General features: G+C 44.4%; 1 protein-coding gene across 1 annotated transcript in view; it reads right to left on the bottom strand.

The window, feature by feature from the left end:
- hmcn2 (hemicentin 2) overlaps positions 1 to 14,895 on the bottom strand; it is a 41,749-nt gene that overhangs the window by 20,240 nt on the left and 6,614 nt on the right. Inside the window, exons 6-27 of the mRNA XM_084551437.1 lie at positions 14,772 to 14,878; positions 14,551 to 14,671; positions 14,194 to 14,457; positions 13,934 to 14,078; positions 13,425 to 13,546; positions 12,918 to 13,190; positions 12,341 to 12,482; positions 11,896 to 12,023; positions 11,197 to 11,310; positions 10,946 to 11,104; positions 10,657 to 10,851; positions 9,572 to 9,667; positions 9,294 to 9,421; positions 9,053 to 9,197; positions 8,078 to 8,190; positions 6,557 to 6,716; positions 6,257 to 6,416; positions 3,800 to 3,927; positions 3,386 to 3,637; positions 2,204 to 2,287; positions 261 to 452; positions 31 to 161 (exon numbers count right to left, since the gene is read on the bottom strand). Of these exons, the coding sequence (XP_084407563.1) occupies positions 31 to 161; positions 261 to 452; positions 2,204 to 2,287; positions 3,386 to 3,637; positions 3,800 to 3,927; positions 6,257 to 6,416; positions 6,557 to 6,716; positions 8,078 to 8,190; positions 9,053 to 9,197; positions 9,294 to 9,421; positions 9,572 to 9,667; positions 10,657 to 10,851; positions 10,946 to 11,104; positions 11,197 to 11,310; positions 11,896 to 12,023; positions 12,341 to 12,482; positions 12,918 to 13,190; positions 13,425 to 13,546; positions 13,934 to 14,078; positions 14,194 to 14,457; positions 14,551 to 14,671; positions 14,772 to 14,878 (3,359 nt within the window). The remainder of the gene's footprint in view (positions 1 to 30; positions 162 to 260; positions 453 to 2,203; positions 2,288 to 3,385; positions 3,638 to 3,799; positions 3,928 to 6,256; positions 6,417 to 6,556; positions 6,717 to 8,077; positions 8,191 to 9,052; positions 9,198 to 9,293; positions 9,422 to 9,571; positions 9,668 to 10,656; positions 10,852 to 10,945; positions 11,105 to 11,196; positions 11,311 to 11,895; positions 12,024 to 12,340; positions 12,483 to 12,917; positions 13,191 to 13,424; positions 13,547 to 13,933; positions 14,079 to 14,193; positions 14,458 to 14,550; positions 14,672 to 14,771; positions 14,879 to 14,895) is intronic.

Raw genomic sequence — 14,895 nt, 5'->3', positions numbered from 1 at the left:
CTTTTAGATTGTCTGTAAATGGGAACTCACAGAATGGCCATCTTTAGTCCAGGTGATTGTTGGAGAGGGAATCCCGAAGGCATCACAGCCCAGAGTGAGAGGCTGCTTTAAGGTGACGGTGAGATTCAGGGGCTGCCCGTCCTCTTGGATCTCTGGTGGAACTAAAACAGTACAGAAGGGGATGGATGTGTGTCATCACTGTGGATAACACACTGTATGCTGCTAACAGAAAAGCAACACAGCTACAACTAAATTCTCACCATTTACTTTTAGCCTAGTTTTTCTCTCCACAGAGCCTGCCTCGTTGGTTGCCACACACTTGAAGTCCCCACTGTGACTGGCAGATGCTGTGCTAATTACAAGCGCTCCATCCCTCGCCACAGAAAACTCTGATTGCTTGGGGTGTATCTCCAGGCCATTCTTGAACCAGCGTACCTTGGGTCGAGGTGATCCTGCAGGTGTGGGGATAAAAAAAAGATTCTGTGTGTAAAATGAGCTTTATTGATCACGTCTGACAGAAAGAATAGCTACTTCCATCTCTCTACTTCTCTGCGGGAGAACTTAATGGGCAAACAGCCCGGACCAAAAAAAGCCAGCTCTTCATTTATCTGCTGGACAGCAGGACAGCAAGGGAGACTATGCCAAAATGGTTAGAGTCCTTGTAGCTTGCAAGCGTAACATTTCAAGGTCAGTGTCACATAAACAAAACAAAACCCAGTCTACTTGAGAGATGTAAGATATAATATTTAAAATGCTGACAAAAAGATTTATTACCAAACCCCCAAAATTAGAGTCTTGTGCAGTAAGACTAGGAGCAGTTAAACAAGCAGTTCAAAAGCACTGCTGTGTTCACTCAGGAGCATGAAACAGATGTGTTCTGTGGATTACGGGGTGGTGGAAAAAAAAAAGCTAGAAATGGTCAACAGGAGAAAGGCGGAATGGGGGAAAGGTGAAAGACTTTGTACCCAACGCAGCAGATTTGAGGCAAGGCAAGGACAGACGAGTCGGTGGCAATGAAAGATCAGCACACTGGAAGGATCCAAATGCCACGGCTCTGTCTATTTACAGAGGTGTTACATATACAAAGACCACAGACGAGGTAGGAAATCAAACGCAGCACCCTACCCCAATCCAGAAAGTACTAACCACAGGAGACGCAGAGACCAGAGGTGGTGTTATTGTCTGTTTCCTCTCTGAGCACATGTTTACGGTTAAGGAGCTCAAAAACAAATTCATTATCTCATTGCTGGGAGGAAATGCATACAGATGTTCTATTTTAGATGTTAACAGATCTCATTAGTAGAATTTATTTGCTGGGACCGACAAAGTCAGAGATTATCTCTTCCATGTGTTTCTCAAATAATTACCGCTATCAAATGCAATGTGCTTGTTGGTGAATTAATAATATCCTCCTGGCAGAGCCTGTGCTTTATCTACATCTCAAGAGAGCAATGACTGGATCCTTGTTTCCTGCTGCTGGCTGCCTCTCCAGGGTGTCAGGAGCATCAAGCATTTCTGTATGAGCCCTCTGAGGCCTGGTACTGCCTGCCTGCCTGTATGACTTGGCTGGAAAGAAAGCTAGTGTGGCTTCATCTTCCTTTTCCTGTGCTTCACAGTGCACCTCAGACATCTCTGTCCTTTATCTGCCAGCAGCAGCCTGTAATTAGGATTCCTCTCCCAGCAGGCCCTGACACAGAGGAAAGCAGATGTGGCTCGCTGAGGCAGCAGGCAGACTGATGTTCCAGCTGTTGCTCTACATTAGACACCGTTCTCACCTTTTCTCACCACGCTGGTTGCCATGGTAAAGCTTCACACAAACAATACCTGTTTGAACGGGCTGTCAGAGAATAAGTATCCATCAGTGGATCCGCAGACATACACCAACACTCTACCTTCTTTGCAGAGAGATGTAGGAATATATAGACATAAACAGCAGGTCTCTGGGTGCTGCAATAAAAAGAAGCTTTACCTTTTAAGACGGCAGGTTTTTCTTTTCCTCCCTGACAACTGAAAGTCTATGATGACAGCGAAACATTCCTTTGATGGTGCACAAATACATATTTCTGTCCTACATTTAAAACCTAATTTTGCTCTTGCAAAGTCATAGAAACAAACCTGGGAGAAGACACATCCGTTTTAGGTTTTAAAATATTTAGTCACATCATGTAAATTACACATATCGTGCAGTTTAATCATATCATACCTTCAGCAGGGCAAGGGATGATGACCTTGCTGTTGGCTACTTTCTCCATGATGGCGTCTCCAGGTTCTGCAAAGGACGGGGCGTCTGTGACGACAGAACGACATGTTAAGTGGTTGATATGGCAATAAACTATTGATTGATTGATTAAAAGTGTAATGGCAAGTGAAAAATAAAGGTGTTATTAAAATTTGCGTGTCCAGTGTGTGAAGAAGAAGCAGCATTTGTTGGTGTAAAATTTGACAAATCTGATGAACGCAGGTACACTGCTTTCATCACTTTCCTGAAGACCAGAGAGTACCTGCATCCACCTCTAACAGCCATAGTCAGGCTGACCTCTCATGATGAATACTTTAAATTTAATCTGGTATTCATATTGAGCTCAAGACCTCCTTTACTGGAGAGACTTGAAAGCAAAAACAGTCAAACAACCACACAGCACATCTAAGCCAGACAACCAACAATCAAGTAATAAAGAGAATTAATAAGTAATTAGTAGGTAGGTTCAAAAACAATGGTAGAGTCTAAAAACCTCCTAGCAGAATGAAACAATACCACAGTTTTTAGCTCATTCCATTTGAAAAGTGTGTACAAGTTCTGCCAAAGTTCATACGTGACAAGTAATCTTGTCCACATTTAAAACAAGAAGATGACTGAGTAGGGTTACTGGACAAACATCAGTGGCAGACTGAAGGGGCCTGGGTTGGAACAGAATAACGGAGGATGCAAATATAAAAGGAGAACAAAACTACAGGAAGAATAATATTTTGTATGTATAATGTAAATAGTAAAGGACCCAGAATAGATCCCTGGGTCACCATCTCTGATGAAGAAGGCTTGATCGAGACCAACTGGCCACAATAGACAAAGCTTTTAAGTTACACAAGTTGATTGAGGATTAAACGACTACTTCATGGGGTCACTTAGCCTCCACCTGAAGTGACTGTTGGACTAAGAGCTTTATATCTTTATACATATACCTCTAAACACTGGAGGAGCCTATAACTGGAATCATATTAATGTATAAAAAATGTTCATGTGGCCAGTGTTAACGCAGTTGTTAAACTATATTGTACAAAGTACTATGATACACAATATATTGTATGCACTGTAAACATTTGTTACTTCTACTCTGTTTATTTTCTTAGACAACAGCATCTGAAGAATAAAATTTCTGCCATTCACCAAGAATTTCCAGCTTGATCTCCAAGGTCTCTTGACCAGCACTGTTCCTGGCCACACACTGGTAGATTCCCTGGTCAGTGAGGCTGACCCGCTGGATCCTCAGGGGTGTAGCATTCTTGACCCCAACAGGGAGACCATTGTGAAGCCAAGTGACCTCTGGGCTTGGTTCCCCCTGGACCACACAGGGCAGCGTCACTGTTTGGCCAATCAGGGCTTTCAGGAGGGAGGGTGCTGGCTGAATCCTAGGCTTAGCTGAGAGCATAAACAAATGTCCTAAACACAGTGCAATACAACTCAATCACAAACTCATTTATTTACACATCTCATGTGTGTCGTACATAGAGTATGACAGCTTTTTGAAAAGGTGAGCTTTAATGCATCTAAGAACTTTCCAATGAAGCCCCTTTAAGTTACCTTGAATGTGTAAATTGTAGCTTAGGGACACGTTGCCTGCTGGGTTTTCTGCCGTACAGGTGTAGAGTTTGCTATCAATCAGGCGCACATCAGTGATCTTCAGAGAGCCTGAAGGCAAAACAGTGAACCTGGGGAGTGTTTAGGGGTCAAGGGCAAAGAGATGGAGAAAACATAACATTTTATGAGTCGCTGAAGATCTACAGCCACTTGAAAGAAGAGCTACTCTAGTGTTCTGTTTACAGTGAGGCCAATGCACATGTCTGTATGCATGCTGCCTTGTGTTTTTAGTATTCAGAAGCCTATAATACTGTACTGCACATACTGTTTAATGATACTAATGGTTAATTGATATCAACCTTGGTATTAACGTGTCTGTAAGGACAAATTTTAAGATGCAAAAACTGGGTCATTGTGCTACATTGTTTTATGCATTGGTTTATATCTTCACTTTATAAGTGATTTGCTTGGATCTAAAAACAAAATACGCATAAGACAATAGATCTGTGAGGGCGGACAGTTACGAGTAAGAAAGCGCTAAGTGGAGTCTGGACCTCAGTCAGGGCTTAGTAATCTCCCCAGTGAGTTATTACTTTACACAATTACACAATTACACTTTCCCGGGGCAAATACAGTTTAAAAGGGTAAGCAAAGTTTGATCTGATGATGTCAATGTGGGAAAAGGCCATAAGCTCAAAAAGATCAATACATTTCTTCCTGTTGGGAGCAATAGTGCGGGCAGCAACTTCTGCGTATTTATCACTTAGCGCTCATGAAATACGGACTATTTAAAAAAATCAAAGGTTGGCTCGATGGCTATGATAGGATTTCAGAACATGCAGGTCCCTTTAATCTGCGTTTCATCTTCTGAGAACATCCATGTGGAAAGCAAAGTTTATGCCAGACCAGACATTTTTTATAGAAGTTTGTCACAGATAAACAAGTGGACAGATGGTGGCGATCACACACACCGAACTCTAGTCCAAAAACATGCTTTGTAGCAAAAACAACAGCAGCAGTTAAATGTAGGTTAAAGCAGTTAAATGTAGGTCAGCAACTTTAAAGGAGTATGTGGTAACCTGAATTGCACCAGAAGCTATCCAGCTGTACAAATGCATAATATACAGAAATGTAAACACACCTCTGTGATCCGTCTTAGATAAGTGTGTCTGCTAAGCAACTGAACTATAACAATAACATGTTCATGTAAGTGGAAACGAGCTCGAAGCACAAAGAGCTCTCTATTTCAGCTGCACATATGGTGTATACTGTAACTCCCCCACCTCCTCAAACGGCAGCAGCAGGAGACGCATCAACATCCAACATCCAACATAAGAACCAAAAGAGTGCCTCTGCAGTGGTCAGTCCATGCTCAGACTGCAGCACTGCTCCCCAGCAGTGAAGACTGACACACATACCACCCCACTGGCTCCTCCATCACTCCCCATGCTGGTGTTAACTCATCTGTTTACACAGTCTGGCACAAAGACTAACTGGGACAAATTGGCCTCATCAGAATTAAGTCCAGAATGAATAAATCCACTGACCCAGCGATGAATATCTTTGTCTTCATCGGCCCCCCCCTCACCCCTGACTTTTTGCTACTACTAGGGCGGACACACAAAGATGGGAGAAATATTACTGCCCACTGATTTAAGTTATTTCAACATCAGCACCCCCTGGTCATTTCCTTTGACCCGCAGAGCGTAGCTGGAGAGAATGAATCTCCCTTTACTCAGCCTGCCTGTTTCCACAGGTTCTCCCTATGCAAAGCGTGGACTGGTGTGGGGGTTGTTCACAGAGATGTGTTATTCTCATCAGACAGGACTAGTAAAGAGTCAGCATGTTGTTTTACTGCTGAAGCACCCCGGGGAATCCCAACATCAGGCAGACAGTGCTTGTATCTCTTCCTCTGTCAGTTCGTTTTCCTCCCCTATTCCTGGCACCCCCACTCCACCCCCGAAGTTTCCTTCTTCCTGGCCCCACACAAGTCATGCTGTATCTGAGTCACCTCAGCTTTCAACCCCGTCTGTCGATCTTCTATCTACCCTAAACCATTCTGTCTGGTGTCTGGCCCGGAGCATGTGTCTGTCATCCATCCAGTCTGCGTCTCAAGCCGGCCTGCCTGTCTGCACCCAGAGTGACCACACATGAAAGCCAGGAAACAGGCAACCACGCAGGACCAGATGTTCTTCTTCAGTTTAGCCAACAAGTGAGGCACGCAGCTCTCCGGTAGACTGCTGATGTATCTGCCTAGCAGGCCTTCAAATGGAATCACCAAATGAAGTCAAGCACATTTAAAGCAGCTTTGAATTGCAACCAGGCCAGTCCCTTGTAAAAGCTGTAAAAGACAAGTCAGACGCTAGCCAGGACAGAAGTATGGGTTGAACTTTTGTCTTGTGTCACTTTATGTTTCATTTTACTGCACGAGTGTCGGGGTGAGATATGACTTTGTCTTACCCAGCTGTGACAGGAGGGATGGGATGCCCGTTTCTTCTCCATGTGACTAGTGGAGAAGGACTTCCCTGGGCGTCACATGGTAGAACGACCTCCGTCCCCACCTCTGCAGCCATCTTTACTGTGTTGTCATGGCCACTCACACCCATTATCTTTGGCATGGCTTGTTAGGAAGAAGAGAAGTTGTAAGAAAACCATATGAACCGTATCTGTAAACTGTAAACTGTTTGACTCTCTAAATCCCATCTGGAGAATGAGGTGAGACAGCATTACATCAAACACTATGTTTGGGTGTTGCCTTACTGTTGACACTGAGCTGGATCTCTCGGCTAGCATAGCCCACGGGACTGGTGGCAGTGCAGATGTAGATCCCGGCATCCTCAGCAGTGGGGCGGGGGATGTGTAGGTTTCCGTCAGAGGCAGACTGAAGAGAGGAGCGGTCCCTGGGCAGAGGCTGCCTCCCCTGGAAGAATGGCGGGCATAAGATCAGACAGATCACACAGTAAAAGCCACAATAAGCTTAGTTTAAGGGTTACAGCGCAGCCTTTGATGTCTAATGTAATGACAGGCCACCCCTTGCCCTCTATTTGCAGTATGCACACACAAGGGTGCACTCGGCTGCACACGCATTTGCTTTGAACATACAATTGCTTTTACAGATTCACTTTTATCTGACAAGAAAATAAATTTACTTGACTCTGGAGTACTGCTCTGAAAATGTTAAGGGGAAGCAAAGAAGACAAGTCTGGCTCAGTTCAGCAAAATGTAGGAAACAACAACATGATGACCTCACTCAGTAATGCAGACTATGTAGTTGTGTAGGGCATTTATTCTGGTACGCTCTTGTCTCGTTACTTATTCATAGGAAGGACAAAATCATTGGTTTTAGTGACTCCAGTTGGTAAATCCATGTCATGCAATTGTGACCATTTGAGATAATGACGGTGTTTAGAAAAGACATGTTATAGACTGGTCATATTCTGTCATTTTATGTAGTAGTGTAAGATATCTGTGTTGTTTCAAGCCTTGGTTCACCAAGCATGCACATGAGCTTTTGGGATTTCTTCTCATTATATGATGAAGTGTTGTACTGGAAGGTGATGCAGGAAAGGTTTTAAATAGATTCCTGAGGTGCAATAAGACACTGTGATTTCTCAGAGTCAAGCAGCAATATGGCAAAGTTGCTATGGTTACATCCTCCCTGGTAAGGTTAATCAAGTCTTGATTGCAGTTCAAACTATTACTGTTTGTGTTGTTTCAGAGTGTTCTGACGAATCGAGGAGAAGGCCAGAGGGAGAAACTGGTGGAAAAAGGCACCAGAAGAAAAAATAAAAAGTAATAATATTTATGTAAATTTAATGAAGTGCTAACGGATGTTTGTGTACAGCAAAAGGTTATCCCAGGTGACTCATTACGCCTCAAAATGCACTTAAAAATGGAAAAAACTTATCTTAACTGATTACTCTGAGTGATGGCTCATCCATTAAAGCAGTAAATATTAAAACAGAATACTATTAAAAAATATTACATATGCCATTATTACTATTAGCATCCCTATCATGTTGATATAATAGCCTGCTAATGACTGGATTAGTTCAACATTACTCAGCACTCAGAACAACCTAGAACTCATCACGCAGGGTACTTGATTTTGCTCAACAACTATTTTCCGATGTATTAACAGCGATTAATTTTAAGCTAAACCGACGCCAAGTGTGACTAGATAATGCTGTGGGAAATAGAGCTAGCCAATTAGTCATGCATGAGTTTATGAGATGCGGCCAAAGAAATGATTAAGATTGTCGATTTGCTGTGACATCCTACCTTGGACCAGACTACATCTGGCTTGGGAACGCCGCTGGCCTCGCATGATAGTGTGATGGCAACACCCTCATTGGCTATGTAGTGGTACGGACCAGCGTTGATCTCCGGGGGTACTGTGGGAGAAGTAGGTCATAAAAAACAGCTGTCTGACTGACCGTGGAGAAATTGGTCTGCAGCATTATCGCTGGCCTTAGGCGGCCGGCCAGTGTCAGTGTCGGCGTTTTAGGCATTTCTTCATTACAAACTGATGATGAACTGTAATCTGGCCTGTCAGACATTACGTGCCCATGAACAAAATGGCCCCATTCATCAAAGTAAATGAACCCTCTCACTATGGTGACAGCAGGTGGCCTCTGACATACTGTGTTTGCATCCTGAGTCAGTGCATTGTTGTTTAAATTATAGTCTATTGTCGCAACCTGTAAACTGTCTCTAGTACTAAGAAACTGTATTTAAAAACTTATTTGTATAGGCGTATTTGCTTTCTTCTTTGAATTTGACAAGGCTGTATCATTGCACACTAAATATGAGGCTATAATGAAGAAATGTTACTGAACTTGAACTGAAACTGTACCTGCAATTTGGGGTAACTTAATACAAGTTGCCCCTGCCACAGGGCAGAGCCAAGCTATCTATTCTCAACCACTTACAGCCTTCATCCCAAGCTAATGAATTGTTTGCAGCCTCTAGCATCATGGTTGGAGTGCTGATCTTCTCATGTAACTCTTGGCAAGAAACCCCTTCCTGCCGTTCTACATTGTACAAGAGAAATAACATTGACCCTCTTGTGACAAAGGCCCCCAGTAACAATATTTTGTTGCCAGACACCACAGGACACCCTCAGAAGGCCCATGTCCATTCTCTGATGAGTCACAACTGTTTTGGAGGCACAAGGGAGACCTACGCAATATTAGGAAGGTGGTCATAATGTTATGCCTGTCTAATTGTATTTTATAAATTCCTTTATTCTCGTACCATGGACCTCCAGGCTGACTGTGATGTTCATGGATCCTACTACGTTCACCGCAGTGCAGACATACGTCCCAGTGTCCTCCGGGACGGCTCTTTCAATGTACAAACTGCCATCGCTCCTCAAGAACATCCTCCCGTTCAGCTGGACCTGGGTGAATAAAAAGTATTCCCGTCAGGCAAGAACACAGGGATGATGTGTATGTATTTGAGATAAATAATTCAGATTAATACTAGCCAGGCTTACAGGTTTTCCATTTTGGGACCAGTGTCTTTCTGGAAGAGGTATTCCATCCAACAGCATGCAAGGAATACTAAGGGACTGACCAACGCCAGTGGTGATGATTGGGGCAGTTTGAGCCAACAGAGGGGGCTCTGCAGGGAGGAAATATAAAGACAAACGCTAAATAAAAGCAGGAAGTTGTGAAAGTATTTTACGACTTCCCTTGACTTTGGAGTTTCTGTTCTGGGCTTCTAAAATATACTCAGCCTACAGGGTGACAAAAAGAGCATCGATTGTCCTACCCAGTCCAGTGATGCTGACTCTGGCCTCTGTTTTGATTGCACCAAACTGGTTCTTGGCCTCGCAGATGTAAACCCCTTCGTCTTCCAGCCAGACGCCTACAGCGAAACACATCGCATCGTTAGAAACACATTATGTGCAGTACACCCTATATCTGAGAGAAGCAGCATCTCCGCACTCTCTAGGAAAGAAAACTAGGTCCGTGCTTGCAGCAGTTAAGACCTCCACTCACTAACAAGTGGTATTATTGGTTTGACTGTGCTGCAATTAGGAGTTTAAAATAGAAAATAGCAGGATTAATGGGTTTGCCTCAGCTGCCAGCCTGCTGACACACATGTCCCACTGAGTAAATTCTCTAGAGATCACATGTTAGCAGAACAACGTGTAATTCAGTTCTTGTGTTCTAATAAACAGGTCAGTAATGAAATAGGTAATGACAAGAACTGAAATAAAAAAGTGAGAAGCAAGATGGGGCGAAATGGACGAGTGTGCGTGTTACAAAATGTGCATGGAGATGTTTTTCTAAGACAAAGAAACTAAATAAATAAGCGTAATAAATCCATCTGCAACAGATTGAGCTAATTAGGTCAGACGACAGCCACAAATGGAAATAGTGACAGAAGCGCACCATGCAAATATGTCAAGTCCTCTGCGCTATTATATTACACACTGTAAACATTTAGTCTCAGGAGCATAAAAGATCACAGTAAGATCAATCATGTTTCAGGCTCAAATGACTCCTGCCCTGATGGGGAGTTGCAGAGTGAATGAAGTGGGTTAACCTTCGCATTGAGGAGATAGAGCACATTTTTAGATAAGTATGTCACCGACAGGAAGTAGTGTTTTTATTAGGATGGATACTTGAGAGGCATCTATACAGTGTAACTTAACCAGTGGCAATGTCATCTTGTTGCTCCCCTCTCTAAAGAAAATGTTAGCTGAATTTGATATGAAAGGCTGCACCTCTTCTATATATACTCACTTAAAAATTTGAGTCATGCAAGCCAGTACAAGGAAACCATGAAGCTGTATTAGTCTGCTCTGCAAACCATCCCTCGGCTGTGATAGTGTTTCACGGATAACTCACTCTGGATTAGAAGATGTCCGTTCTCCAGCTGCATTGTTCTACTGTGGCCGCCTGTCCTTTTAAGAACCTGTCTACCGTCCTGTCTGCGCCAAGTCAACGTCGGCTGCGGGAAACCTCGGGCATTGCAGGGGAGGGTGACATTCTCCCCTACGCTAGCTGTTACGTCGACCGGTACCTCCGAGAACAATGGACCCACTGTGGAAGTGAGAGTGGTACAAGATGAATTTTCCATTGTGTAAATGTGGTAGAAAAGTAAGTTTTATGTGGAACAATTGAAGCTTGGTCTCACCTCCAACCTCCAGACTGACGGTGCCAGCGGAGGTTCCAGCAGAGCTGCTTGCCACACAGCTGTACTGACCAGCGTCGACCTCCTGCACGCCTCGAATGTGGAGGGTCCCTCGATGTACCTCCTGCTCAACAAAAGGAGCAGAGCCCACCTCGAGGTCACCTGGAAACACGAACAAAATAAAACGGTTGGTCTCCAACAAGGATATCTCCACACTCATAGTCATGTGCGCGTCGTGTTTGGCCTCCGCCTACCTTTGAACCAGTGAACAAGAGGAGAAGGAACTCCTGTGGCTTGACACTCCAGAGTTGCATCCGCACCAACAGACACAACTACAACCTGCCGTACCACCGTTATTCTCGGCAACTCTGTAAGAAAAAGCAGGGAGCTTAGGCTGCAGTTCAGCTTAGTAAGTGTTTTTATTTTAGAGTTATATAGCATCATGTCACGCAGCATTACTGTACGTACAAATAACAGCAAAGGCTACAGAAAAACCTGAGGTGAATGTAGAAACTTTGCTCACATTGCACACACAGGCAACTGAACTGAAAGGAAGAGATGATCTGTCTTACAAGGCACTCACTAGTTTGACAGATCAATGTTGTTAAAAATGACATTCAGAGACAGAAGTGTGTATAACACCAGCATGCCCCAGGAAGATGGTGCCATAGTCCATCAGCGTTAACGTTTCTGTCAAGCAAACAGGAACTAACTGACAGCCATGACTAAAACTTCAGGCTTACAACTGTCAGCACTCAAAACAAGGAGAGAAATATAGTATTGTGTCTGAGCGAGAAAAGTATGTGCCAAAGCTGGGCTCGCACTGGATTTCACTCAAAGACTGAAGCTAAAGCAAATGAGCTTGAAGAATAGTCAAAGGACTTAAAAAGACTCCAAACTGACAGCATGGGTTCACACTGGCGTTCCTCGTCTGTAGGGATGTGTTCGCTTACCTGCGTATGTAAGTGACACAGACTGAGAGGCCATTCCAGCCTCATTGGTTGCCAGACATGTGTAGTTCCCAGCATCCTCTGGGAGAGCCCCTCTGATGGACAGAACTCCATTCTGGCTCAGGCTCAACCTGCATCACGCAATCGACAGAATTCATGTTTGTTGACACTTTGTGATTAATTGAGCAGATGTAAAGTGGAAATTCATCTCTAAATCTTTCTGCGCTTTTTGGGTATCATGGGAGACATTTTTCTTTGAATATGTATTTCAAGCAGACATATTAAATACTTGTGGTTTGGGGAAAAAAAAAGATTTTACATCAGTAGATACAAATTTCCAAAGCAATGCAAACAAGATGTGGCAATCGTGCATGTTGTTAAAGGGGAATGTAATAACTCTTTGAGCCTTCTGTGCCGGAGGTGCTGAGTGGGCCGAGAGTTCCCTTACCTCGGCCGATTAGTTAGAAACATGTTTCCATGGCTCCAGAAGAGCTGGGGAGGAGGGGAGCCGGATGCTGAGCAGACCAGGCGGATCTCATCTCCTCGGGAGAAAGCCTGGGTTTGAGGGTGTACTACCACGGAAGGAGCCTCTACATTTGGAGAAAAGAAGAAAGCTGTCTATGACTCAGGGCCTTGTCACGACTGCATGATGTCATGTTATAACTTCCCAATCACTTGTTTAACAACAGCACACTTAATGCTTTGGGCTGTAAAACAATTACCAAGCACTCCATGTCTGACATCATGACTGGGGGATTGAAGTGAGGACAGGATTCACATTTATTTGGCTGTTTTTTGTAATTCACTACAAACATGAATTTCCTTTGTGTATGCCCACGTTAGAAGCCACACTTTTCAACATACATCAGTTTTGCCTGTTTTTTTGTTGAGGAAGTGGCTCAATTTGACTGCAAGGAGGTTAAGGCAATAATGGAAACCAGATGACGGGGGCCTGAGAGGAGCCATGAGGCCCCGGTGCGTTAAGTGTTTAAGCAGATGACCCGCAGGGTATCGTCCTACCGTACCTGGGACGAGAAGCCAGACGGTGATTCTGCTGTCTCCATGGGCATTCGTGGCCACACAGTGGTACTGTCCAGCATCTTGAGCTCGGACCCCGCTGATCTGCAGGGATGAGTCGGACAGCAGCTTCACCCTCCCCGCCTGGGCCCGGATGGCGCGTCCCGCTCGATGCCAGGTCAAGTTGTGGCGCATGGAGCCTTCCACCTGGCAGGACAACACAGCCACGCCTCCCACAGAGGAAGTCACATTCACCGCAGACTTCAAGACTGGAGGAGGCTCTGTTTCAGTGGAAACACAATCAAAACATCAAACTGCCGTTATCAGCGGTGAACAAACAGTTCGGAAATAGTTTACTTTTTAAAGCAAATGTTTGTGCTGGCATGCTTTGACTATGGTTGATATTTTAGACATGAAGACGAGATAAAAGAAAACCGCTGGAACCTATTTCAAAGATTTGTTAAAACTGCGATGCACACATGCAAAATCACGGAGAAAGTGTGTGTGTAGCATACCTCTGACAGTTAATTGCGTTAATGCCCGTGACTGTCCTGCGGTGCTTTGTGCAATACACTCGTACAGGCCTTCATCTTCCGCCGATGCCATACCAATGTCCCATGATGCTATGGCAGAATTCCTGATACAAAGACACATTTGGTTTATGAAATCATCTGGTGTATTAAAATAGTAACAGGATCCTATTTTAGGTCACGTTCAATTATTATCTCCTGCAAACACACGCTGGGAATAGTTTTCACCACAAGTCAGCTTCTCTCCGTGAATTTAATTCAAAACAGAGCATCAACACAGAGAAAGAATAGGCGCTTTGTTAATTTGTCAAGATGACACAATCGAATATGTAATGTTCACAAAATTGACTGTGTAAACCTGTTTCCTGACAGATGAGCTAATAAAATGCAAGGCTAAGGCTCACGCAGCTCTAATGCTTCACAGACGACCTCACTGGTAAGAGCAGTGAGTGACTCAATTAGCGTATTTAAAGCAAATAGAGGAAAAGACTCACTGAAAGAACTTCTCCTCTCCCAGCGTAATCCCATTTCTGGTGAATCTTAGCCTGTAGGGAATGTCACTCTCCACCGAGCAGCCAATGACAGCTGGCTGCATGTAGAAGCCCTTCACCACATCAGGCATGCTCACAGCTGGGGGAGCTACACAAGGGAGGAAACAAAGGTTACAGGTCACAACAGAGATTGATGAGGTGTGAGAGGCTTTGCAGAGTGGCTTTGGTAAAATATGTTTTAAGGGGATTAGAGGCCATCTTGCCTGGAACGATGTTGGTGTAGGAGACACTGGACAGCCTCTGGAAGCGGTAGCCCTCCTCGTCTTTGCCCGTTACCTTGATGAAGAAGCTCTGGGGAGGGGTGCGGAACTCCGGGAGGCTCCACAGCCCCTGTTGGCCGAGGTCAGAGGGCAGAGGCACGGGGACTGTGCGCAAGGAGCGGCCTGAGCCTGACATGAGTTCCACAAGGCTAAGGTGACCTGGAGGCTTCAGGCCTGAACATTTAAGCAAAACATGGGATGGAAGTCCTGAAAGGCAGAGAAAGATTGTTGTGAAGTCAACTTATGTTCACCTTCCAAGTCAAATAAAACCCAAGAAGCCAACAGACACATGTATGGCACCTTTTATTGGTCTCTCTCTCGTGTGGTTAAACTCTGAAACAGGCACACTGGAAAAGCCAGCTCGGAAGTCTAGATTGCTGACCCCTGTAACCCTCAGAGTATGACGGCCGCTGCAGCTCACCTTCAGGAAGTAACAGTATTCAATTAGTCCAGTGTCAGGCACTGGCAGGAAAATCAAACAGTGAGGGAACATTTTTGTGGATTATGCACCGGAGACGTACCTTCAGTTTCCAGGCTCCAGGCCTTGGAAATTTAAGATTAATAACACGAGCAGAATTGGGAATATTTAACAGCTCTTTAAGGCCCTGCTCCACACCAACTACGCGACCTTTGAAAATGAGTCAA

The sequence above is a fragment of the Chelon labrosus genome (genome assembly GCF_963514085.1).
Source record: "Chelon labrosus genome assembly, chromosome: 9".
NCBI lineage: Eukaryota > Metazoa > Chordata > Actinopteri > Mugiliformes > Mugilidae > Chelon > Chelon labrosus.
The sequence above is the reverse complement of the archived record's forward strand: the minus strand, read 5'-3'. Positions and strand labels throughout refer to the sequence as shown.